The sequence below is a fragment of the Vulpes vulpes genome, chromosome 14 (assembly GCF_048418805.1).
Source record: "Vulpes vulpes isolate BD-2025 chromosome 14, VulVul3, whole genome shotgun sequence".
Lineage (NCBI taxonomy): Eukaryota > Metazoa > Chordata > Mammalia > Carnivora > Canidae > Vulpes > Vulpes vulpes.
The window spans coordinates 44,372,356-44,399,313 of NC_132793.1; the positions used below are offsets into that span (position 1 = coordinate 44,372,356).

A 26,958-nucleotide genomic window follows, 5' to 3' on the forward strand; every position below is an offset into this window, starting at 1 on the left:
TATGATACTTTGTATTTCTGTGTTACCAGTTGTAATATCTCCTCTTTCATTTCTGCTTTTGAGTCTTTTGTCTCTTTTTTCTTAGTCTAGCTTAAGGTTTGTCAATTTTGTTTGTCTTTTCAAAAATCAACTCTTAGTTTCATTGCTTTTCTACTGTTTTTCTAGTTCACTTATTTCTGCTCTGATCTTTGTATTTTCTGCCTTCTGCTAACTTTGGGCTTAATTTGATCTCCTTTACCAGGTTCCTTAAAGTGCAAATTTAGTTGTTTAAGATCTTTTTTCTTTTGTTGTTGTTGTTTTTTTTTAAGATTTTATTTATTTATTCATGAGAGACACAGAGAGAGAGAGGCAGAGACACAGGCAGGGGGAGAAGCAGGCTCCATGTAGGGAGCCTGGTGCAGGAATCGATCCCGGGACTCCAGGATTACGCCCTGGGCTGAAGGCAGGCGCTAAACTGCTGAGCCACCCAGGGAGCCCCAAGATCTTTTTTTCTTGAAACAGGTGTTTCTTGCTAGAAATTTTCCTCTTCCTAGAACTGCTTTTTCTTTTTTAAAATTTTTTATTTAAATTTTAGTTAACACACAGTGCAATGGTAGAACTCAGTGATTCATCCCTTACATACAATGCCCAGTGCTCATCACAAGTGCCCTCTTTAATCCCCATCACCCATCTAGCCCCTCCCCCACCCACCTCCCTCTATCAACCCTCCGTTTGTTCTCTATCATTAAGAGTTTCTTATGGTTTGTTTCCCTCTCTCCTTCTGTCCTTTTTCTCCCCTCGCATATGTTCATCAGTTTTATAGAACTACTTTTTCAACATCCCATAGGTTTTGGTATTTTGTCTTTCCATTGCTGTTTCTTTGAAGATTTTTTTTACTTGCCTTTTGATTTCTTCTTTGGAACACCTCCAGGGTTGTTCAGGAATTTTTTTTGTAATTTCCACATATTTGTGAACTGTCCAGTTCCCTACTGTTATTGATTTTTAATTTTATAGCATGTAGTCAGAAAAGATACTTGGCATGATTTCAGTCTTCTTAAATTTTCTAAGACTTGTTTTGTAGCCTACTACATGATCTACTACTACTACTACTACTAGAATGTTCTATGTATGCTGGAGAAGAATGTATAGTTTCCTGTGTTAGATGGCATGTTCTGTCCATGTCTGTTAGGTCCATTGGTCTAAAGTAATATTCAAGTCAAACATTTCCTTGTAGATCTTCTGTATTGGGTCTTCTATCTATTGCTGAAGTAGGGATATTGAAGTCCCCTACTGTGATTGTACTCTATGCCTACCTTCCTATCTTTTAGTATTTTCTTGGTATACTTAGGTGGTCCAGTATTAAGCTTATACGTATTCATGATTGCTATCTCTTCTTGATAAATTGACCCCTTTATCATTGATATAATGACCTTCATTGTCTTTTGTTTCTGTTTTTGACTTCCCTTCTCTTCACTTTGAGCCTATGTGTTTCCTTAAAGCTGAAGTGAGTCTCTCTTAGGCAGCATTATAGTTGGGTCTTTTCTTTTCCTTCCTTTATCTTTCTTTTCTCTGCTTTTTTTTATTTTTATTTTTATGTTTTGAGAGAGAGAGAGAGAAAATTTGAGTGGTAGGGGAGGGGCAGAGAGTGAGAATCCCAAGCAGGCCCCACACCTAGCACAGAGCCCAAAGCAGGGCTCAATCTCACCACCCTAAAATTATGACCTGAGCCAAAGTCAAGAGTCAGACACTTTACTGACTGAGCTACCTAGGTGCCCTTGCTATTTTAAATTCTCTATCTGGTAAGTTAGAGATCTCTATTTCTTTGGGTTTGGTTACAGGAAAATTCTTATGATCTTTTGGTGGATGACATTTTCTGGATTTTCTCATGTTTCTTGGAGTTTTGCATTATTGTCTTCTCATTTGAAGTAGCAATTATCTCCTCCAGTCTTTACTTTCTTCAGAACAGACATCCGTCTGTCAGCCTTGTTAGAGATCCTGAGAAGTTCTCAGACCTTCTATGGATATATCTGCTTCACCCTTCTTCTTCCCTCTTTTGACAGAGTTCTTAAGCTTGTATGCATTCTCTGGATCTTACAAAGCACCAGGCAGAGTGCTGACATCCTCTTTTATTTTCCCAAAGATAGCAGCTCAAGTTTATAGTCTCTCTCTGGCCACAGATGGATTTTCTGCAGTCCTCTCTAACCATCTGCTAAAGACTACTCATGGTGCTGTTGAGAGTGTGTACAGGAGCTAGCCACCAGGTGGGATGATGTGTGGGTAAGGCACACAGGTTGCTGGGAGTGCTTGTGGGCCAGTTAGGAGGTTCTTGGGCAAGATATTCGCAGCAGGGTGGGCTTCTTGATGCAATCCACAGTGTAATTAAGAACCAGGTTCCAGGGATCCCTGGGTGGCGCAGCGGTTTGGCGCCTGCCTTTGGCCCAGGGCGCGATCCTGGAGACCCGGGATCGGGTCCCACATCGGGCTCCCGCTGCATGGAGCCTGCCTCCCTCTGCCTGTGTCTCTGCCTCTCTCTCGTTCTCTCTCTGTGTGACTATCATAAATAAATAAAAAATTAAAAAAAAAAAAAAAAAGAACCAGGTTCCTTCATTGCCCTCCAAGAGGGCAATATTTGCTGCTCTCCCTAGCTTCTTTCTGCTAGGACATAAGTCATGGAGCTCCAATTCAGTCTCTGGATGAGGCAAAATAGAAATGAGTCTCTTTGGAAGCAGCGACACAGCTGAGGAAGCTGAGTGCTCACTCATACCCAGCTTGACATAATGACCTTCCCCATTGGATAAATCATGGGCCAAGGAAGATCTTTTTTGCCCCTAAGCTGTGCCTCACTGGGGATGGGTGAAATGGGTAAAGCCAAACTGTTCCTCTTATTCATTTCAGTGTATCCAAACTCATAGTTTTTTGCTCCAGTGGAGTCCTGGAACTTCTCTGGAAACTGTAGTTTTCACAAAGACTCTCTTATCTGTAAATGATTATCTAAGTCAATATTCTCCAAGGGCTTCTAGATCATGGCCAAGATAGGCTGGAGCCAGTTCATAGTCCTCTGCAGGGTTCATAGTCAAGACCAAGATATGTTTGCCTATTTCCTCATGCACAGTGGGCAAGACTCTTCCAGGTCCCTTGGCTTCTAGTGCTGGATCCCACAGCTCCGTCAAAGGCCCCTGTGTTCATGATTGGATGCCAGTATTTGCTATTGAGCTTAGGGGAAAAAATGATGGACATTTTTATGCCACTATGATGCTGATGTCTCTCTGGAGAAGGCTTTTAATCCTTTGATTTTAAGATGCTAGTTTCAACCCAAATCACTTGTGTTAGTACTTATGAGGAGCAGCTACAGTGACTGCCTCAATGTTCCTTTCCTATCTAGTCACATGTCACAAATTTTCAGTGCATACAACATTAGAGGAAAGTTGGAGGATGAAAATTGCGGTCTCAACTATGCAAGGATCCTATGAGGTCTCTAAAGAGGTGAATGGAGTCCAGCCCAGTTTCTGAGAGGCCGTGTTACCTCAGGCCATCAGATGCTTCACATTCTGGAGAAGTGACCATGGACTTCAGTCTTTGAATAGAAGGGCAGAAGCAAGACTCCTTTAACAGGGTGAAGCCAATCCAGGTCTTGGGATCACATCTCTAGTCTCTACTGAGTACTATCTGGTGTAAGCCTTTTTGAGTTCAAGATCAGTGCTGTCACTCCCCTAAAACCTGCCTCCTGGACCCTTCTCCCAACAACCTGGACTTTCTTTGGCTGGCCTTGTAGCCAGTGGCATGAGGGAACTAGTTCATTCTGCCTCACAAGAACCAAATGTTAAATCTTCAGGAACTTTGCAAGCTGGTTGTTAAACACCCATTATTAAAAATTAAATTATATAAACCTGAAGTGTAATAAGTCACACTGGAAAACAAAGTTAATACTCAAAACTCATCACTTCCTAATTATTTTTTTATTATTCTTTGCTCTTGAGATTATGCCTGTAGTCTCTCTAGTAGAAATACTATATAATAGTGGCTACAGGGCATCCCTTCCCAACTCCCCTGTCTGGTAACATTGCATTGGTAGCTTAAAATTGGCCACAATGGGAATATTTACACCCCAGAGATTGCCTAAAGCTAAATCAGGGCTTTCCCCACCCTAGTTGCTGATTAAGCACTTACATGCAGCATGCCATGCTTATGGGTGACTGCAGTTGACCAGAGATAATGGAACAAAAAAAAAAAAAAAAAAAAAAGATAATGGAACAGTACAGCAAATCTGTCTCTTCCCACACTGGCCCATGATAGTTAAAGACCATGCACATAGAATGCCTGGAAACTATACCCGTGCCATGTAGGAAACTCTTGACTAGTAAGGTTTTTAACTGTGCAGATTTTATTTGGCTTGATAGCTACTTTGGAGGAGTTTTGAGTCATTACTTTGCTGCAAGTTGCTTTTCATAACTTTATCCTGGCTTACCTTGACATCTGGTGTTTACTCCAAACTGAGATTTTAGGGAAGGGCGGTTGGAGGCCAAGGGCGGCTCCTAGAGACAGATGGGCAGAGCGTCTGCTCTGGCATCATCCACAGCATGGGCAGCAGTGGTCCCAGGAGGCACCACTGACCTGCAGGTGGGCAGAGCCTGCCAGCTCAGCCCTGCTGTTGGCATGAGGCAGAGGGTATCAAAGCTGGCACTGGTCACAGTAAGGGCACCCTCATTGTGGAGTACTGTCACCCAAAAGGGATGAGTGACTTTTTAGAAGGAAGCATAAATGATATAGTGCACACATGTCTCTAAATGGACCTGCGTGTGAAGACAAGGCCACTGCACATAGGGATTTCTAGCAATCAGAGCTTTCTGTATCCTAACATATATTCTCAGAGGAAAAACAAGAACAATAAATAGAACTTTCAATTTTGCTCTCTTACTATAAGATAATTGAAGACACCTTAGTAGTGGAAAGTTATCTCTGTCCCTTGGAGGATAGATAGTAGCCAACAATCAAGCCCTTTACATTGTTCAAGTAAAGAAAGTTTACTGAATCTCTTTTTTCAGAAAACATACACACAAAGATGCATTTGAATACTCCCACATATTCATATTTCAGAGTGTGTTTCTCAAATCAGAAGTTATTTGAAGAAAAAAAAAAAGAATAGTTATTTGAAAGAAACTCAAAGGAAAAAGCAAACATGTCCACAATATGTATGTCCTTGCTCTATTGCAGTTCATAATTGTGAACTTTTGTGAATTGTCACAACCCAGGATGAATGATGGGAATATAACAGGTTGTAGAATTGGAGAACGTTACATCTTTGTTCCTAATGGCAAAACATGTTTTTTCTCATTTTCATCAGAATGTGTGATCCATGCCATTTGAAATCAAATTCCAAACACAACGAGCCATTAGTGTAATAGCTCATTACTAACAGTGGTCTTATAAATAATACATTCTTATCATGCACATGCAGCTCGCTGTGAAGCCAGCAAAAGGTATTTCAGGCCATCGAAGTTTCGTTGCGCCAGCGTGGCTGTAGATTAGAAGGACATCTCCATGTGAACCAAGATGGATGCCAATTTTCCCTGCCGAGAATGAGGCTGGCCGTCTCTTTCTGCACATATGGTAGATGGATTGGTTAATCAGTGTCTGCTGAGTCTTGAGCCTAAAATTGCAGAGAAGCCAGACAACTGTGGCTACGCAGCCTTTGTTCAGGAGGGCAAACAAGACAATCACTTGTTATTTGGGAAAAAAATTAAAATGTTTATTTTGGACTTTTATTAAAGTGTTGATAGCTTTACAAAAACAGCTGTGTCAATCCAGCCTTGTATTGCTAGTATCATTATGGGGTAGAGGTGAGGGGCCATAAAGAAAAGAATATGCATGGAAAAATTATTTTTTAAGAATTTGTCTTGTATTTTAGCATTAGGGAGAAAACAAAGGGAGTCTCACATTTATTTTTCAAACACATGTTTGACAACAATTGATTTCCAACTAGAAGATACATTTGAGAACAAATATTTTAATGCCTAACTTTTCTGTGTGTCATGTAAGAGACTGAGCATTGTTGTAGCTTAATTTTATGCTTTGGTAGATTAAAATATTAACCATTTTCTCTGACTGACATTTATGGAATGATGCTACATTCTTGGAACTAGGGAATGCCTACAATGAGTTCTGCTTCCTGCACAGAATGGTTGTCTCAAGAAATACTGTCTGAATACTTGAGGGGTAGGACCTAGTAATGGTGGCTTTCAACAAGAGTTGTCAGTCAAATCAACCAGAATTTGCTTAAAACGCATGTTATGATTAACAGGAAGAGTTATTTATGTACAATTTAGTTTTCTCTCTTTTCTAATTTTAGTGAAATATAATTGTATAACATTATATAAGTTTGTTTAAGGTTTACAATGTAGTGATTTGGCATATATATGACATGCATATAGGTATAGATGATATATGTTATATATATACATATATATAGGTTTTATTTATAAATAAACTTATAAATAATTACCACAGATTAGTTAACTGAAGAACTATGCATTCTTTCTTGCTCTCTTTCAAAATTTTATGTTTTTATTTTTAATATTTTAAAAGATTTTATTTATTCATTCACGAGAGACACAGGGAGAAAGGCAGAGACATAGGCAGAGGGAGCAGCAGGCTCCTCATGGGGAGCCTGATGTGGGACTCGATCCCAGAACCCTAGCATCACAACCTGAGCCAAAGGCAGATGCTCAACCACTGAGCCACCCAGGTGCCCCTCTTTCAAAATTTTAAATGCTTTTCTTGCAGGGAAGAATAACATACAGGATTAATGACGGGGCATCATAAAGAATTTCAGTCACAGATATCTATCAGTGCAGACTATGCTAGAGTTAAATTTCATTGATTTGTATTACTACCAATAATAAGTGTAGATCGGCTAATTACTCATTAGAAGATAACTTGTTTTCTTAATTTCTAACACTACTGCCACTAAATGTATAGGGTTTTGCTTACACCAACCAATCTTTCAGCTCCCTGGATACCAACTGGGTGTCCTGCGATTCAGTTCTGATGTTCCCTGGAGTTAGTGTGGACCTCACAGGGTAAGGGCTCAGGCCCACAGGACTGCCCCCACTTTAGGTGCCAGTTATAAGTCCCAGGCTGTCACCTGTACTTCTAACTTACTGGCTATGAATCAGGAGTTCCCACAGTCCCCTCCTTAGGGTGGATAATTTGCTAGCATGGCTCATAGAACTCAGGGAAACACTTTGCTTACTATTGCTGGTTTATTATAAAGAATACAACTCAGTAACAGCTATGTGCAAGGGGGGATGCACATAGCAAGGTACTCTGAGCTTCCACGTCCTCTCTGGGCAGGTCTTCTCCCAGGACCTCCATGTGTTCACCAACCCAAAGCTCCTGATTCCCACTGGTTAGGGGTTTTTATGATGATTCCATTAATGATAGATTATGTCATTGGCCAGTGGTGACTGAACTCAATCTCAAGCCCCTCTCTCCTCTCCAGAGGTCAGAGAGTGGGAGCCTAAGTTCTAACACTCTAATCAATCACATGTTTCCCTGACAATCAGCTGCCATTATCTGGGAGTCACCTCATTAGCATACACATGGGTATTACTCAAAAGATTTTTTTAGGAAAAACAAAGAAGCTTCTCTCAGGAAATTACAAATGTCTTAGGGGCTTTATGCCAGGAACTAGGATCGAAGACCAAATATGTATTTCTTAGTACATCACACTGTTCCCACCTGTGTATTCCTCATCAGAGGCCTAAAATCATGGGACCATTGTAAGAGGTTCAGAACCGAGTATCCATTTGGATGCTAGGAAGTGACATATTTGTAAGTCAGACCCACATGGTGAACCAGTGTTGTGAGTTTACTTTGCTCAAATATCCCCACCAAACCTCTTTGCTCACATTTCTTCCCCATGTAACCATCCAATCAAATAAATGAATGAATTCAAGAAAATCAAAGTTCCAGTCTGAAAGAATAGGTGACCATGAACAAACATCTCTGAATCAAGGGTCAATCGGATGGAATGATGGCTGATGTTACTGAGACTGTGCATGGTAGAGGGAAGAAACTTCATAGGAAGGCTGGGCTTGTAGTGGGACCATAGAAAGGAAAAGAACCAAGTCTGGGCAAAGAGGGCACATGTTCTTTCCCTCAAGAACTCTAGCAACTTCCCTAAATTATGCATCCACTTCTAGGATTGTTCACAGTGGTCATTCATTGGACATTTTTTTGAGTATGTTGTGTGTGCCATGCATTGTTCTGGATAGTAGAGATTCTAAAGGAAGCTATCATACCCTCCCTTAACTATTTCAAAGCTACGGGTTCCTAGAAGTTTCATGATGAGAATTCATTTGTGTTCTGATAGAGTAACGAGATGTTTTGGATGTTTCAGGTGGAAGGTGTAGCTGTCGGGTTCATGAGTGTGTGCTCAAGAGTGAACATGCAGCTCCTGCATGAGTGCTTTGACTTGGGGCCCTTCCATGGACTCTGCATCCCACACCCTGATGATGTTCTGCAACCACCAGAAGAGCAAGGCATTGAAGGAAGTCAAGGTACTGTGGCTATCACAGGAACATGTCAAGAATGAAATCCATGCCTTCTATACCACTGTGCCTTTTGATGAGTGATGGAACTAGATAGTTTATTTTATATCTCCTTCTCCAATTCCCTTTAAGGTATAGTTTCCATGGTTACTTATATCTGGTGCACATATGTGGGAGCACAAATGGCCAAAAGTGCACAGATGTAGACAGACATAGTGGCATAGAAGCTTAAACTTCCCTAAATTCAGAATACCTGCCTTCAGAATGTTCACTGTGAAAGAATTGATAGTATTTCAGCATTTTACACACACACACAAACACACACACCAAAATATAATGTGTTTTTTTTTTCAAGTCAGTGACTTGAGAAGTTCTGAATGCTGTCAGGTTTTAATCCCACCAATTAGTACTTTTGTGTTTGTGTCTTTGACAAATTAGTATATAGTACGAGTCTATTGCAAGTAGTCCTTTTTAACCTGCTTAAGTTATTTCTAGTCATATGAAATGATAAAATTGATTTTTAAATATTGTCTGTATCAGGTTCTTCATGAAGTGAAATTAGGTAATCTCAGACTTTGGTATTTTGATGAGGTCTTGCTCCATCCCTAGGTATCTTTGCAGGTAAAGTGTTTCCATTCTTAAATCGAACAGATGCAAGGTATGTTAATTCACTCTTCTAAACCTGGGTTTCTTCCTTTATAAAATAGAAATAATAATACCTCCCATATAAGGGAATTGTAAAGTTTCACTGATATTACTCTGCTTAGTAAATGTTGACCATCATTATTAGTGATGGTTATTTCTTTGCAGTTGGTCTTTGATCTATTTGAGCCTTCTAAGTTTAAAATCAGGACATTTTGAATTGCTCTGCTTTCTCATGTCTGAAAGATGATATCAAGATTGTTCAAAAATAGGAAGAGGAACACACTGGGTGGTGGCAAAGGACTTGTCAGTGTAAGCAATGGCAGGTGTCTGTCTGTCTGATCTTATCTCCTCAGTGGGAAACCACGTGCAAGAATGTACAGAGCTTATCTGAATGTTTGCACCCATTAAAAGAACTTACAGAGCCACAGATGGAGAGGTGTTTCCTTTTTGTACTGACAACAACACTTCCCAAAAGAAAGGTTTGAGGCCATTATTTTTGAATAGCGAAAGCTGGCTTGCCTATGCGTCTCAGTGAAGAGATACTGGAGTGTTCTACAGAAATTTTCAGTATGATGCAGTCCTGAACCATAAGTTATCTTTGTCACTTTCAAGTGTATAAATTCTTGTCAAAGGCAGCATTAAATAGGTTTTATGGCTTGATTTTCTCCACCATCAAATGGAGATAAAAGTAGTATTGAACCCAAAAAGTTGTTGGGAAGACTAAATATTAGAATCTACATGATGTGCTCAGCTCAGTGTAAGTCCTCAAAAAATTTTTTTGTTTCTGCCTCCGACTGTTACTGTTCTAAAAAACAAATTGAGAAGATAAAGTCATTTTCCATGTGTTTCTGAGTATGTTCTCTGGGAGTCACCATGAGGTGGCTGATGTTCCATACACAGAGTGAATAGAAGATTCCTATCTTAGAAACATTATGGGGAGAAAAAAATCCAAAATTTAGACTGAAACCTGACTTTAAATATACTTTGAAGCTCAAGGAGATATGGGAGCTGAAGGAAGTCCTACTTCTTTCTACTACTTTTAATATTTTTACTTAAAATTACTTATCTAGGATAAAATGGGAAGTAAAGGAAATAGGAAACCTTCTCTTGTTACCTTCTGTGCCTTGTTTATTTTTGAAAATCCAGCTTTATGTTCACTCATACAAAGATGATTATTAAATTGTCATCAGGGAGCACTATTATAAGCTTCCAAATAACTCAGGGATGGATTCACAAATCATCAACAGCTTATTATATCTAAGAAAAGAGTCATCAACACATTTTGCTACCATCTTCCTTCAACAACAAAGAATGAGACTCCAGAGAAAATTCTAAATGTGCTCTGATCTACCATTCATTGTTTTTCTGATGAAAGTCTCAAGTTAAAAGAAATATAATTTCTCTAAAATATGAACTAAAATTCTTGTTTCAAATGAGCATGCATCATTTTGCCTTGTACCTTTTATTTTGTTTAGTATTTTTTACTTTTCAAAGGATTGTCGTATATTTTATCTCATTTTATCATCATGATTTGATATAGGAGACTAGGACAGGTGTCATTATTTCCTTTTTATACCTGTCCAAGCTCATGCAAGGTTCTCAAGCTCATCAGGAGTGGATGGATCCAGGACTCAGCCCCAGCCCTCTCTGCTTGGCAAGGTGACATTTTATCTTGAATGTCTTTGACTTTAGACTCCAGTAATGTGTCTGCTGCACTGGATACATGATCAGCTTTCTTCACTTCAACAAGTTGTAATGAGTTACCACTTCAATGAGTTCTCAGTGGCCCACCCATTTCCCTCAGGCTTTTGTGTGTGTGTGTGTGTGCACACACTCTGAACAATTTCCATATACTGGAATCTCCACCTTTATGTCTGTGGGATTTGCCAGAACTGTGGAAGACCACTTGCACAAGAGGCAGGTCAGAAGTGCCAGGAAATTAGCACTCCAGGAGCAGCCTCTGCTTCCCTGTCTCATGTCCCTGGCCCCCTATGCCTCTTTCTCAATCAATTCCCAAATAAACTGTTGTACTGGAGTCCTTGCCTCAAGGTTTGCTTCTGAGGAAACCCACACCAGGACCCTGCCTATCTAGTCTTTTGCCATCAGCTATGAAAACACTTATTTTTACGTGACTGCCAAGAGTCCAGGTTTAATACCCCAGCTCCCTCACTTCTCAGGTGGGATAAGTCTGAGACATTAGTTTTGTACTGTTTCCCAAAGTTCCTCTCTGGGATTCAGTTCCAGCTATCCACAATGGTAATCTGTGTAATGACACATGCTTACTAGCTGCCCTTTCTTCCCTTTCTCTCTTCCCCAACACCTTACTGATGCTTCCTGGAATCACGTCCCAAATAAGTCACTTGTTCTCAAGTTCTTGACTAGGGTCTACACTTTCCCCACTAGCTGTGAAACTTGCAATATCACACCAACCTCAATCCTTCTGAGCAGATTAATGTCAAGGTTCAACATTCTTAAGATAATATAGTGACCTTCCCTCTTTAGCTGCTTATCCACATTATAATCAGCCTGCTAGCTATTCATTATTTCAGCCATATCACAAGTTTTCATTGGATCTAAAAAGTTTAACTGTGCACATTCAATTTTCATTTTACTTGAGTAATTTGTGTATGTTAACATTTTCTAGCTACTCATTTTGTGTACATAACCTACTGTACACATGTAAATTTTGGTTTTTATTTGCTAAACCTTGGGACTAAACTGGGACCAATAGGAACAAAGTCTACAGATGCAAATTTTTTGTCCCAACATAAAGAAACTCCAATGAAAGTTATTTATTTATTTATTTATTTATTTATTTATTTATTTATTTATTTAAATAGTGGAAAGCCTAGTTTAGAAGTAAGAGGTTCTGGGGCACCCGGCTGGCTCAGTGGTTGAGCATTGCCTTTGGCTCAGGTCATGATCCTGGGGTCCTGGGATCGAGTCCAGGAGCATCAAGCTCCCTGCATGGATCCTGCTTCTCCCTCTGCCTGTGTCTCTGCCTCTCTCTCTATGTCTCTCATGAATAAATAAATAAAATCTTAAAATCTTAAAAGTAGCAGGTTCTCCCAATATTGGAAGAATTCATAAAGAAATAGTAGTCATAGATGCTTAAGAAAAGGTTTTCTTCTTGTGTGGGATATTATACTAAATGAAATTTAAAATTCCCTAAGATGCTAAGATTCTGTGAAAATTTAGTGAACACACATTAGGATATGGCATATGCCTGATAGCTTATGTGTATTTTCTTCTGGTAACAATAAAATGGCTCAAAACAGTGTTGTTGTTGTTTTTCCAGTTGGCCCCACCACTGGCCCTGCCTAGCATTTGAAAATCACTCTGTATCTTTCATTCACTGCATCATTGCAGTAAAGAATTTGGAATTAGAACTGAGCTGGCAAATTTCTTGGTAATGCATAAGGTAAAATAGGGCACAGCCAGCATTTCCATAGCTGTATTGGCATTGCCCCGTTTACTGTTTAAACAAACAAACAAAAAAAGCAAAAAGCAACCTTTGTTTGTCATGTAGGTTGGTATGACCTGGGAAGCAGGAGCCTCAGGTTCAGATCTGTGAATCTTATTATTCACCCAGGGCCCACTGTACAGAATCTCTGTGGAACTAATGTGTACTTGGCAGGGAGAAACCTAGTTTTATATGACCAGTTTGTGGGCTTTCAAAAGAATAGTCAGTGTAGCCAGTATAATAACCAATATAGTAACCAAACCACTCAGGACGAGTGTTGCTTAGTACATACTTAATCAGCCCTTCCAAATATGATTTTCATAACATGTCCATATAGAACATAGCAATGTTGCCTTTTAAATTAAAAAAAAAAATACTTTTTGTCAGGAAACGTTTATGTCTTATTTAAATTTCTTTTCTTTGAACTTACATTTGCTTCTTACCTCGGATTCTCTCTGTAGGTAGAAGAACATTTGAAACCAGTTTCCAGTGCCAAAACTAAGAAACAGTGGCTGGATCAAATCTTATTTTGTGTTAAATAACCTTTTTAGCTGCCCTTCCTAAGGTTTCCATTTTATATGCCTGGGTTGCCTTCTGTTTTACTGTATTTTTCTTTTAACATGGATTCCAAATATGGATGAAACACTTGTGTTTGTAGCATAGCAGTATTTCTGCCAAAATACTTGCATTGTATATTTCAGATCACTATTTTAACAACCAGTACATTCTATAATTATTTAGTGACCCACTGGGACTCTATGTTAGTTTGCTGGGGCTGCCCTAACAATGTGCCACAGATGGGGGGCTTAAACAATAGAAATTAATTTTCTCACAGTTCTGGAGGCTAAAACTCCAAGATCAACGTGTAGGCAAGGTTAGTTTTTCTCTGAGGCCTCTCTTGTTGGCTTATAGATGCTATGTCTTCTTTCTGTGTGTCTATGTGGTCTTCTTTTCTCTCCTGTTTGTGTCCAAATCTTCTTTTAAGGACTTTAAAGGACTCCAGTAATATTGGATTAGGGTCTGCCCATTGGCCCATTTTACTTTAGTTCTCTTTTTAAGGACACTACCTCCAAACACAGTCACATTTTGAAGTGCTGGGGATGAAGACTTCAAGATATGAATGTTGTGACACAGTCCAGCCATAACACTTAGGGTCCTGTGTTAACAGTCCCCTGGAGCCTTGTGGCCAAGACTACAAGGCTACAGCAATTATGCACATAGTGGCAATGAAGTCTGCTCTGCTTGATGCTCATACAAAGCCTGATACACCAGCTCATATTTATCACAATCTGAATATTGTCTTTTTTTTTTTTGCCACCAAAGTTGTTTTTGGTATATGAAGGTAACAAAATTGTGTTCTTTCAAAGCTTTAGCCACTCTTGTCAGCTTTGGTTTTCTAGAATTAACCATGTGAGTTCTGATGCTTTGCTAGAGATGTTGATAAAACAAGTATATAATGTCAGACCTATGCCCAGCTCGTGTGATTATCTCCAAGGCTGACTGCGTAAACTCTTACAGGGGTTCTCAAGGTGGAGCCTTTGAACTGCTAACATGCCAGGAAGAAGATGATGCAGACTTGAAATCAGTATTGTTGTTAGGGACACTGCCTCAAAAATCTTGGTGAGCCTTTTCATTACAGTTGGTCTTTGAACAACATGGTGTTGAGGGGCCTTGTGCGCCCTCCCCCACCTGGGGAAAACTTTGGACTCTCCAGAAACTTAGCTACTAATAGCCTACTGTTGACCAGAAGCCTTCCCAATAATAAACAGTCAATTAACACATGTTTTGTGTTATCCACATTATAAAGGTAATGGGTACCTTTAATAATAGGTAAACATGTTGTATGTTTATATACTAGACTCTTACAATAAAGTAAACTAGAGAAAAGAGTTATTAAAATTGTAAGGAAAATACATTTATAGCACTGCACTGTGTGTATATATATATTATATATATAAATCCATGTGTACCTGGACCTGTGCAGTTCAAACCCCATTCCAACAGTCAGCTGTATTTAACAAAACCTGTTGGTGATTTTCCATCTTAAGTCAAGTACTGGTTTCTGCATCCTTTCGAATGCTCTTAAAATAGCAGCAATGAATGATGGCAACGAATTATTTTGCAGAGAGCAAGATGACTGGGGACCATTCATACTCTCCTGTTCAGCACCAGGAAGGACATATGTTATGACTGGTTGGCATGCTTGCTACCAGCCAGAATTTCACGATTGTAGAAATACAAACACATTTTTATATAGGGCCTGAGGTCTTTGAAAGAAAAGTGGCTTTATTTATGTTGGTTATGATCATTATGTGCTGGGATTATTTTCTCAGTAGGTGATGTCTGTTTTGCCCATATTTATAATGCAGGAAAGAAGGCATTTAATGAATTTCAAGAGTGTATTTGACTGTAAAACACATCTCTCTTAGTATATTCACATGTAAATAGCCTTTTTATTTGTTCTCTTTGGTGACCTTTCTTCTTTTGGGGGTAGATCACAGTTTGTTGTTGTTTGCCATTTCCAAATGGGAGGATGAATGATAATAATGAAAGATTATGCAAAAAATCCACATTTAAAATAATGTTGATATGCCACTTGTGTTGCAGGATAATTATAGTAATTTGGCTATTACTCTATATGGAGTCAGGAGTTAGTTGGTAGAAAACACGGTGATGGGGTGATTCAGGGGATTTTCATCCCAACAGGCTGTTTGATCATGCTGACTTTTCTCTTGAAAATCAATTGCTTGCGGTGAATACTCTGAATTCCCACTTGATTAAATTGGCTGCCGGTTGGGCTGCACCCATTGCCCTGGGGTCACTGTGAGTTCTGTGTCTGTTTACACAGGGTTTTTGACAACTCTTAAAGTATCATGGACCAAATTTAATCCGAGAAAGCAACTAAGGAAGCAATTACTAAAAATCACAGTCTTTGTAAATAACAAACAAAGGATAATATATTAATTCTAAGCCCAGCATGAAGCCCTTTTTTTTTTCTACTGGGCTGCAAGCCTTTTCTCCACTGCATATTGCTGTCTTTTGGTGTTTTCAGTCTTCTAGGAATACAGAGCTAGCTTAGTGGAAGACCTGGGACAATCAGCTTGGAAGCTGGCTCTGACTTCAGGGTTATCTTTGACAACGTTCCACTTCAAAGTTATTAATATATTCTGATTTTCTATTTCTTTTGAATCAACTTTAGAAGATCAGATTTTTTTTTAAAAAAGCATCATTTCATATAAGAGTTTTTAAAAATTATTAGAATACAAATGTGTATATATATACATATGTCTCTCTATATACATATGTCTCTCATGAATAAATAAAATCTTTAAAAAATAATAATAAATGTGAAAACAATCTTAAATTTACATAAAAGTTACAAGTACTTTTTTTCTTCCTGAACCATCTGAAAATAAGATGCTGACATCCTACTGAGCCACTTGTGAATACTTCAGTATGAGTTTCCTATAGAGGGACAGTCTCCTTTATAAACCCAAAATATCCATCAATATTGAATAATTAACTTGAATATGTTACTCCCAACTAATCCACAGTCCACAAACCTTATTCAAGGTCCTCTGTTTGTCCCAATAATGTCATTCTTCATAGCAGAAAGATCCAGTCTAGAATGAAAAACTGAGTTTAGTTACTCTGTTATCTTTCATTTTGGAACAGTTCCTCTGACTTTCTTGAATATGATGCCCTAAACACTTTTTAAGATGATAGGCCCCCGCCTCTGTGGATTTTGCTTGAATCTGTGTTTGTCTGATGTCTCCTCCTGATGAGATTCAAGTTGTGCCCACCTGGAGGGCTATCATAAAAGGGACTGGGTTCTCATTGCACCCTATCTCAGTCTGTCCCATTACTGATGGTGTGTGGTTGCTTTGATTACTTGATTAAAGTGACTCTTATAGGTAAAAAATTAAAATTGTTTTAGCTTACTCCAGCCAGTGCAGAAATCTATAATAATTTCTCCATTCCTGATCTCTATATTGATTCCGCCCTGATTCTCATTTGGAATTAGCAGCTTCACTGACGCTATTTTAACCCCCTTGTGAAATTTCAGATTTGCTCTGCCCAGCATCCCAGCATGGGCACTTGCTGCTGCCACAGATGCCTCCTTGGGTAGATAATGCTCTGGCTGCCCCAGTGAGTCAGTCCGTCTGTATAGGATCTGTCCGTATCTCTAATCCTGGCTGGTGCCTGGCCCATTGCAGGGAAGTGGTTCCTGACTCTGCTTGTAGCCAAAATAGACATCACACTGACAGTTACCACTGTTACCTCAAACTAGGACAATTGAGATCTACATGGACCTGGCTTCCCCATGCCCAGTCTGGAGCTTGACCTACAATTTCTTCTCTACTGTAGCTGTTTATAGATCTTCCTTCTCCTCTTTGCTTTTTAACCTTCTCTTAAAAAAAAAAAAAAAAAGATTCTTTTGTTTGATTGATCTTTTCAAAGAGCTAGCTCTTAGATTTATCTACCAAATCTGTGGCTTTCTTTTTGAATTTATTAATATTGGTTTTCATTCCTATGATCTCCTTTCTCCTAATTTCTTTGGATTTATTTTGGTGTTCCTATTCTAGTTGTTTGATTTTTTTTTTCTTGTTTGATATAGAAAGCATTTGTTGAGAAGAAACTCTTTTCTTCTAGCAACTCAAGTTTGAGTGGTCAGGGACCTGCAAAATCACTGACAATAGATGGGTTAATAGGAAAAAAAGTTTATTGTGTGTGCAGAAATGCTCTGTAGTGGTGAACAGCTCACCAAGTAGCCAGAATTAAAGATATGTATATCAGTTTAATAATAGGGGGAAGGGTTAGGGTTTCAATGGGAAAATATAGAAGGTTGTATTGTTTTTTAATGTTATTTTGTTTTTTTTTTTTAATTTTTATTTATTTATGATAGTCACAGAGAGAGAGAGAGAGAGGCAGAGACACAGGCAGAGGGAGAAGCAGGCTCCATGCACCGGGAGCCCGACGTGGGATTCGATCCTGGGTCTCCAGGATCACGCCCTGGGCCAAAGGCAGGCGCTAAACCGCTGCACCACCCAGGGATCCCGGTTGTGTTGTTTTTTAATGCTAATGGATTGTGCCATTGAACTTGCCATGCATGAATGGAGTGATACCGGAACATGTGGACTGTGTAGTTTAGGTCAATGAAGGAGGTCATTGATGGTGACAATATCCACTTTGCCAGAGGTAAAAGAAGCTCTTGTGGAGTGCCTCAGTGGTGCAGTCCACCAAGTGGCTGATGATTCGTTCTGGCTCATGTCATGATCTCAGGGTCTTGAAATCAAGCCCTGTGTTGGGCTCCACACTCAGGTCAGCATCTGCTTCAGATTCTCTCTCCCTCTCCCTTTGCTCCTTCCACTCATGCTTCCTCTCTGAAATGAATAAATAAATATTTTTTTAAGAAGCAGGACCATTGGTGATTAGGCACTCAATGGCTGAGAAATCTGTTTTCTCTGACCTTCAGCATTGTGTCTTAGGAGTGCTGCTGGCATTGCAGAAGAAAATGTGCTGTTTATTGACTTGGGAGGACCAGGGAGCCTACTTTGTTGCAATTTTATAAGAAAGTTTAAATTAGACCTTTAAATGTTTCTTTTTAGAATTTATTTATTTATTTATTTGAGAGAGAGAGAGAGAATGAATGAGAAAGAGAGAGAAAGAGCATGAGTAGGGGAAGGAGCAGAGGGAGAGGGAGCAGCAGACTGCACCTGAGCAAGAAGCCTGATGTGGGGCTCCAGGATCATGACCTGAGCTGAAGGTAGACACTTAACCGACTGAAGTACCTGATTGCTAATCAGACCTGTTTCTCAGGTAATCATTGCAGAAGCAATAGAGGCCCTTTGTTTTTCTTTGCTTGTACCCCTTTTCTATGAGTAGGCTTACTTTTCTAACATTTTTTAGTAAAACGGGTTGATGATAAACCAAAGCTGTCAATTGCTTTGTTTTGCGTACCAGGAGCTGAAACCTTAAATATGGTGGAAGGAAAGGGTCAAGTTGACCTTTAAAGGGAGGGTTGGGGATTATCTTTGTTATATCTGAGGGCATACTTGGCCTGCAAGCACAAAATGGAAAAAAAAAATCAAAATTCAACAACTGTTTTTATGAACTGATCCTCTAAGTCTCGGCGCATGTAGATATGCAGACAGAATAAACCATAGCACTATAAAAAAAATTTTTTTTTTTTTAGTATCAAATCTAGTTTTAATCTATATCAAGTCTTCCTCCCTCCCTACGACACTCCACCCGCCCCCCCCCTTTTTTTTTTTTTGAATTAGCAATGCCTAACATTTATTTCCTTGACACTTGTCTTCCAAAGAAATCACAGTGCTCAGTGTCAGTTAAAACAGGGGAAGAATCTCAGGGAAGAATACTTCATATTATAATAGGACCATTGGTGATAATGTCTCTCAGTTATTTCCAAATCCATAAAGATGCATTTCCTGATGAGTGACTGAGCTGTGAAGAAAGAGATGAGAAACCCTCATCCCTCTGATAACTTGTGTCACAATATTTTAACCATAGTACTACGGATAGTAAATTATCTTATTAACAGGAAACACATCACAGATTGGAATCTGAGTAATCAGATGGGCAGGGAAAAAACGCTTTGACTCGCTCTTCATCTTTTAAAGACAAAGGAGCGCATTTCTATGTACAGAGTCAGTTGTCAAGATAGTCTTAGGGAATAAGTGCCTGAACCAGGTACCCTACGCCTTTAAATGTTTCTTGAGGCTAGAATGCCAAGCTAAGCTAAGAACTCCCCACCAGATTTCATTTGTAGTATCTATAGATTTGGGAAAGTTCCTTTCTTCTCCAAGTCCCCAGAATATCCTTCCTTACTCATCTATAATGCTGAGAACCTCGTCAGCCAGTGCCAGATACTTAAGAGGGCTTTATAAACATTAGGTCCATAAAATCAACCTTACTGGGATACCTGGGTGGCTCAGTGGTTTGGCGCCTGCCTTTGGCTCAGAGCCTGATCCCGGGATCCTAGATCAAGTCCCACATCGGGTTCCCTGTGGGGAGCCTGCTTCTCCCTCTGCCTATGTCTCTGCCTCTCTCTCTGTGCCTCTCATGAATAAATAAGTCTTTATTTTAAAAAATCAACCTTATTACCTTAAGACTATCTAGTTGTGTTTGATTCTATACATGTCATTCTTAAATATGATGTTACAATCAAAGCCTTGGTCATATAAACTAATGTTTCCAGTTATGTCCTGTTTACAAAGAAAACAGATTCGTATTGAACCTGTGAAAGTAACTATATTGTCATGAAAATTAGAATACTCAATAAGAGTTTCCAAATTCTGGAGGGATTAGTCAGGGAAGAAAAAGTGTTTTCAAAAGTATAATCTGAATCGTTGTAAGTTAAAAATACCTTAAGAGCAAAAAGAGAATTGTTCCTTAAATCCAGGAGCAATATTTTAAACAAATGATGTAATATCCTTAATCAGCTCATTTTGTACCATGTAATTAATTTTGGTTCTCCTTGATCTTGGATTAGCAGTTTCATGAACCCATCAGCTTGCCCGCTAGAGATCTGTAACTCCTTCCGCAGTCCAGTGGTATGCTTTCAATGTTGGTCAGTGCTACCAGAATCCTACACCCTAGAGTACCTGGCATTGTCCCTGTGGCTTGTAGCTGATTGTAAGAGCTTTCAGTAAAGATAAAGACAACCAACAACTATCAGCAGATGTTGAAGACTTAACTGGTTGTGGCTAAAGATCTTATGAGAGTTCATTATGAAATTAACACAATTGGCAAGGAAATTTTGTTGTCCCTGTGGCATGCTACATTTGAAAATAATAATTGGAATGTTGATAGCATTATATTATTATTGTGTCTAATATGAGGCAAAGCAGTACCAGGACACATGGACAGTGAGGGCATTGACAAATTTCTAGAAATGTTTATATTAATAACATTTACCCACACAAATATAACCTAGGGAGAGTTAAACATCTCTTCTTATTTGACAGTGCTTTTTATGCTATTCAATATATCTAATTGATTTTTGATATTTCTCGTTTTAAAAGGAAAAGAACAAATCCCTTGAGATTTTCCAGGGAGCCTTCTGGGAAGTCAGTTAAGGATCAAGATTTTACTTAGGATTTGATTTTGGGAAGGCAAAATACCAAAAGTTGTCAAGTATCTTAAAAGGTGTGCACACCTTATTTTATAGAATTACAAGTTGCTGTGAAAAAAATAATTACTGGGCCACCTGGGTGGCTCTGTGGTTAAGCATCTGTGTTCAGCTCAGATCATGATCCTGGGGATCAAGCCCTGAGTTGGGCTCCCGAGTTACTTTGGGATCCCTGCTTCTCCCTCTCCCTATCCCTCCTTCATGCTCTCTCTTGCTATTTCTCTCTCTCTCTCTCTCTCTGTCTCTCAAATAAATAAAATCTTAAAAAAAAAATACTTAACAACCTATTTAAACAAAGTAACCATAAAGAATTCAGAAGTAACTATAGGAGGTAACATAGTTATAACAAACAAATTCACCTTATAACATTTTAAAACCAGTTTATCTATGGGGCACTTGGCTGGCTCAGTCAGTGGGGTGTGAGGCTCTTAATTTTGGGGTTCTTTGAGCCCCATCTTGGGTGTAGAGATTACTCAAAGAATAAAAATCTTAAAAAAATTAAAAAACCCAGTTTATCTGATTTCCCACATAAACTTGAGAACTCAAAAATAATTTTAAAGATTAAAAAAAATTTATTTGACATAGAAAGAGCTAGAGATAGAGTGCACAAGCAGGAGGTGTGGCAGGCAGAAAAAGAAGCAGGCTGCCCACTGAGCCCAGTGGGGGCTCCATCCCAGGACGCTGGGATCAAGTCCTGAGTGGAAGGCAGATGCTTAACCCACTGAGCCACCCAGGTGCCCTGAAAAATAATAATTTGAGATCTTGAATGGGATTACTTTGAACCTATAGATCAGTGTGGGGGAAGATTGACATCTTTACAATGTAGTAAAATATCTAATCTATAAATGTGGTATATTCCTCAATTTATTTCTGTCCTTAATTTCTTTTCAATAATGTTTTATACTTTTTGCAATATATGCTTTTCACATCTGTTGTTAGATCCATTCCTAGGTATTGAATATTGTCACACTTTTAGAAATCTATGTTTAAAATTTTTTGTTTTCAAATTGTTTATTGCTGTCATATAGAAATGCAGTTTGTTTTGGATATTGACTTTAATATCCAACAACCTTTGTATGCTGATTTATTAATTCTATGAATTTATCTGCAGATTTTTTTGGATTTTCTCAGTATAATGTAAGTTTTTGTTTTGTATATTTCAATTGTTTTTCTTTTTACTTCTTTTTCATGTACTGGTTAATACCTTGAATAGAAATGATGTTAGCAGGCATCCTTTTATTGTTCTTAATATGAAATGGAAACTCCTGAATATATTACCATTAAGGATGATTTTGTGAATACCTGTTAAGGGATTAAGAAAGTTTCTGTATTTGTGGTTTGCTAAGAAATTTATCAAGAATTTTTTTTAATGTTTTTTTTATTGAATTCTATAAAATGCTTTTCTATATTTGGTGAGTTGATCTTACGATTCTTTGTCATTCTGTTAATGAAGTGACTTACATTGATTAATTTTTGTACATTAACTATTTTGTTAACAATAGATATATTATTGTTTTTTTTAAAAGATTTTATTTATTTATTCATGAGAGATGCACACAGAGAGAGAGAGAGAGAGAGACAGAGAGACAGAGACAGAGACAGGCTGAGGGAGAAAGAAGCCAGCTCCATGCAGGAAGTCCGATGTGGGACTCGATCCCGGGACTCCAGGATCATGCCCTGAGCCAAAGGCAGGCGTCAACCGCTAAGCCACCCAGATGTCCCGATACATTATTCTTTTTATGCAGTGCTGGATTCTTTGCTGATGTTTTGTTGAGGACTTTTACAGCTATGTTCCATGAGTGGGAGTAATCTGCAATTTTCAGTTCTTGAAACATCCTTGCAACACTTTGGAGATGAGGTTCTGTTGGCTTCATAAAACAATTTGAGGAGCATCCTTCCACTTTTGGAAGTTTAGGCAAGGTTAGAGATGCTTATTCTTTAAATGTTTTGTAGAATTTTCCAGGGAAGCTGTCTAAACCTGGTGAGCTTTTTGGGGGGAGGCTTTTAATTGCAGTTTCAATTTTTTACGTTGTTGTAGAACTATCTTCTTTGTTTGGTAGTTTGTAATTTTTTATAAGAACTTGTACATTTCCTTTACATTTTTAAATTCCTTAGGATAAAGTTGAAGCCATTCTTCATTTTTTCCTATTACACTTTTTTAAAAAAGATTTTCTTTATTTATTCATGAGAGACAGAGAGGCAGAGACACAGGCAGAGGGAGAAGCAAGCTCCCTGCAAGGAGCCCAATGTGGGACTCGATCCTGGACCCTGGGACCACGCCCTGAGCCAAAGGTAGACATGCTGAGCCACCCAGGCATCCCTCCTACTACACTTTTAATGTTCATCAGCTCTGTAGTGACACTGTCTTTTTCAAAATTCCTGACCTTGGTTATGTGTATTCTCCTGTCTCAGTCTTGCTAGTAATTTGTCAATCTTCTTAGTCTTTTCAGAGAACCAATTATTAGTTTATTTGGTCCTCTCTATTTTGTGTTTGTTACATATTTTATTTCTGTTCTTTATTTCCTCCTTTTTATTTTTGGGCTTATTTTGATGTTTGTTTTCCAATGCTTTAAGATGATCCTTAACTCATTGATTTTCAGGGTTTTTTTTTTCTTTTCTTATATGAGTGTTCAAATTACAGATATTCTTCTCTGAATTTAGCTGAAACTCATAAGTTATACAATGTATTCATTATCAATATTTTTTTAAAGACTTTATTTTTTTTAAATTAATTTTTATTGGTGTTCAATTTACCAACATACAGAAAAACACCCAGTGCTCATCCCGTCAAGTGTCCACCTCAGTGCCCGTCACCCATTCCCCTCCAACACCCGCCCTCCTCCCCCCTTCCACCACCCCTAGTTCGTTTCCCCGAGTTAGGAGTCTTTATGTTCTGTCTCCCTTCCTGATATTTCCCAACATTTCTTCTCCCTTCCTTTATATTCCCTTTCACTATTATTTATATTCCCCAAATGAATGAGAACATACACTGCTTGTCCTTCTCCGATTGACTTATTTCACTCAGCATAATACCCTCCAGTTCCATCCACGTTGAAGCAAATGGTGGGTATTTGTCGTTTCTAATTGCTGAGTAATATTCCATTGTATACATAAACCACATCTTCTTTATCCATTCATCTTTCGATGGACACCGGTCATTATCAGTATTTTTGATATTTTTCTTTATTTTACTCTCTGGCCCTAAGTTTTCATTTTCATTTTCATTTTTTTATTTTTATTTATTTATCTTTTGGCCCTAAGTTTTTAAAAGAATTATTTATTCTCAAACATATGGGACTATCTTTTGTCTTTCTATTTAATTTTATTGTGGTAAGAATACTTAACATGAGAACTATCTTCTTAAATTTTTTAAATGTATGATACAGTTTTATTAACCAGGTACAGTATTGTTTAGCAGATCTCTAGCACGTATTCAATTTGCATAACTGAAACTTTATAACTGTGAGATAGCAGCTCCTCTTTACCTCCTCTCCTAGCCCCTAGCTACTAACATTCTATTCTATGCTTCTATGAATGACTATTGTATAAACCTCATATAAGTGCAATCATGCATTATTTGTCCTTCTGTGACTGGCTTATTTCACTTAGGATAATGTATTCAAGATTTATTCATATTGTTACATATTGCAGGATTTCCTTCTTTTTCAAGGTTGAATAATATTCCATTGTGTGTGTGTGTGTGTGTGTGTGTGTGTGTGTGTGTGACATTTTCTTTATCAGTTTGGGATGTTCTAATTATCTTTTTATTATTGTGTGTTAGCTCACTTGCATTGAAGTCAGAGAACCTACCCTGTGTGATTTTTTTTCCCCCGTGTGATTTTAATTCTTTAAACTTTGCTGAACATATGGTCAATTTTTAAAAATGTTCCTCGAGTCTATGAAAAGAGTGTATATCCTATAGTTGTTAGGGGCAACATTCTATATAAATCAGTTACATTTGATAATAATGTTGTTCAATATTTTATCCTTATTGACTTCATCACTTGTTTGATCAATTAATGAGAGGTGTGTTAAAATCTCCTGCTTTGATTGCGAATGTACTGATTTCTACTCATAGCCTATCATTTTTCATTATGTATTTTGAATCTGTGTTGTTAGGTATATAATTTAAAATCATGATATCTTCTTTGAACTTTAAATAAAATCAGTTATGAAGTGTCCTCTTCATCTTTAGTGATCTTTTTTTGCCTTACAGTCTACTTTCTCTGATTAATATGGACATACCTACTTTCTTTGATTCAAATTGTATACTATATCTTTTTCCATTCTTTTATTTTCATTATTTCTATTTCCTTATATTTAGTTGTGTCTCTTATAGACAGCATAGAGTTTAATTGTTGTTTTTGATCTAGAGTGCCAACTGCTGTCTTTTAATTAGAGAATTTAGTCCATGTATATTTAATGTTTTTATGGGTTTATAGCTACCATCTTACCTTATATATGTCTCTTATGTTTATATGTTTCACTACTGGCATCATTTATTTGTGCTTCTCCTTTTTTAAATCTTACCAGTGTCAATTTAATTAGTATTTTCAAAGAGCCAGCCTCAGGATTTGGTTGATTCTCTCTGTTAACCTTTGTGATTGCATCAATAATCCATTACCACAATAATGCTGCAAACAAACAGCTACAAAACTACAGTGGCATACCACAATAAGCATGTCTTGCTGATACAGCTGGGGTTAGTTAGGCAGTTCTTCTGATCTTAGCTGGGTCTTTTCACATGTCTTGGGGTTGGTTGCCTATTGGCTGATTTGGGCTGGCATTGGCTCTGCTGTGTATGCCTCTCATCCTTTTAGCAGGCTAGATTGGGCATGTTTTTATGGTGACCACAAAGGTGCAGGAGACCAAATAGAAACACACAAGGCGTCTTGAGGTCTAGGCTTTGAACTAATATATATTACTTACCTAAGGCAGGTCATATGGCTGAGCCCAGAATTGGAGGGAGACGATTCTCTTTAGTGAAGTTCCTTTAGTGAAGGGACTAAATACAGGGAGGGTGAAAAATCAACATCATTATTTCAATCCTTATTCACACAAAAGAATAATGCTGATGATTTTTGTCATGGTCTTCTTTCCCTAGTCCTATTAGAGACACAAACTTCAGTTTAGCCTGGAGGAGGCTAAAACCTGTAGTCTCACTTAAGACAGTGTTATGGGAATTACCAGGGCATGAAACTCAAATTGATAATACTGTATGGCTTAGAGTCTGCACTGCAGTCCAGATGGGTAGAGCTTCCTTGAAAAATAAGAAAAAAGCCCTTTATCCTCCTTTCATGCAGCTGCCTAGTGTTTTCCTTTGTATTGTTGTGGACTTTATCATCAGCTTCTTGCCATTCATTCAGCCATTCAGTAAATACTGAGTACCTCCCATATACTAGATTTGGGGAGCCTAGTCTAACACTGGTGAGTCTAGTACTGACTAATGGCAGGATAAATAAGCAGGACAAATTAATTTGCAATGAGAGAAGCGCTAGAAAATTGTGGTGGAACCACAGCGGAATTATACCTAAGTCATCTTGAGAGCATCAGCTTAGAATTCACAGGGAAAAAAAGCTTTTGAGTCAGAACTTCAAAAACTAATTGAGGCTTTCTAGGTAAATAGGCAGAAAGATTTTCCTAGCAGAGGGAACAAAATGTACAAAATAAGGAGGTATTAGAAACCATCACTTATTAGGGTAAAGTACAAATTCAGGGTTGCTAGAACATGAAGTGAGGCATTGACAGGAGATGAAGCAGAACAGGATATTGAGGTGATGCGATCAAGGCTCACATGCCTTGCAAAAGAGTTTAGATTAATCTATTCACAGCATACCTAATGACGTTCCATTGGCAATCCTTAATTAGAAAGGGATCCATGTTCAAGTTCTAGTTCAAAGGAAGACTTTCCACTAGAGTGTCCAGGAAAGAGATGAGGAGGGACTGAATCAGAACAATGATTATGGATGAGCCTGAGAGGTATTTTGGGGAATTAAAGGAATTTGATATTTTAGGTCATATGGAGAGGGTGGGATATGGAAAAGGGAAAAAAATCAAAGATGACTGCAGAAATTAGATGGATAGTAGAACCATTTGGCAAGATGGGAATAATAAGAATGAGTGAATTATATGATGGAAATGCTGTGATTTCTGATTTGGCAGAGTTGAGT

The 26,958-nt window shown here is 38.3% G+C and overlaps 1 protein-coding gene across 4 annotated transcripts in view; it reads left to right on the forward strand.

Moving 5' to 3' along the window:
- Positions 1–26,958, forward strand: part of CFAP61 (cilia and flagella associated protein 61) — a 277,436-nt gene that overhangs the window by 42,847 nt on the left and 207,631 nt on the right. For all 4 annotated transcript variants that reach the window (XR_011996986.1, XR_011996985.1, XM_026002334.2 and 1 more), the window contains exon 8: positions 8,378–8,537. Coding sequence is in view for 2 of the 4 variants with exons in the window: in XM_026002334.2 (XP_025858119.1) it covers positions 8,378–8,537 (160 nt within the window). In the remaining 2 variants the exon portion in view is untranslated. The remainder of the gene's footprint in view (positions 1–8,377; positions 8,538–26,958) is intronic.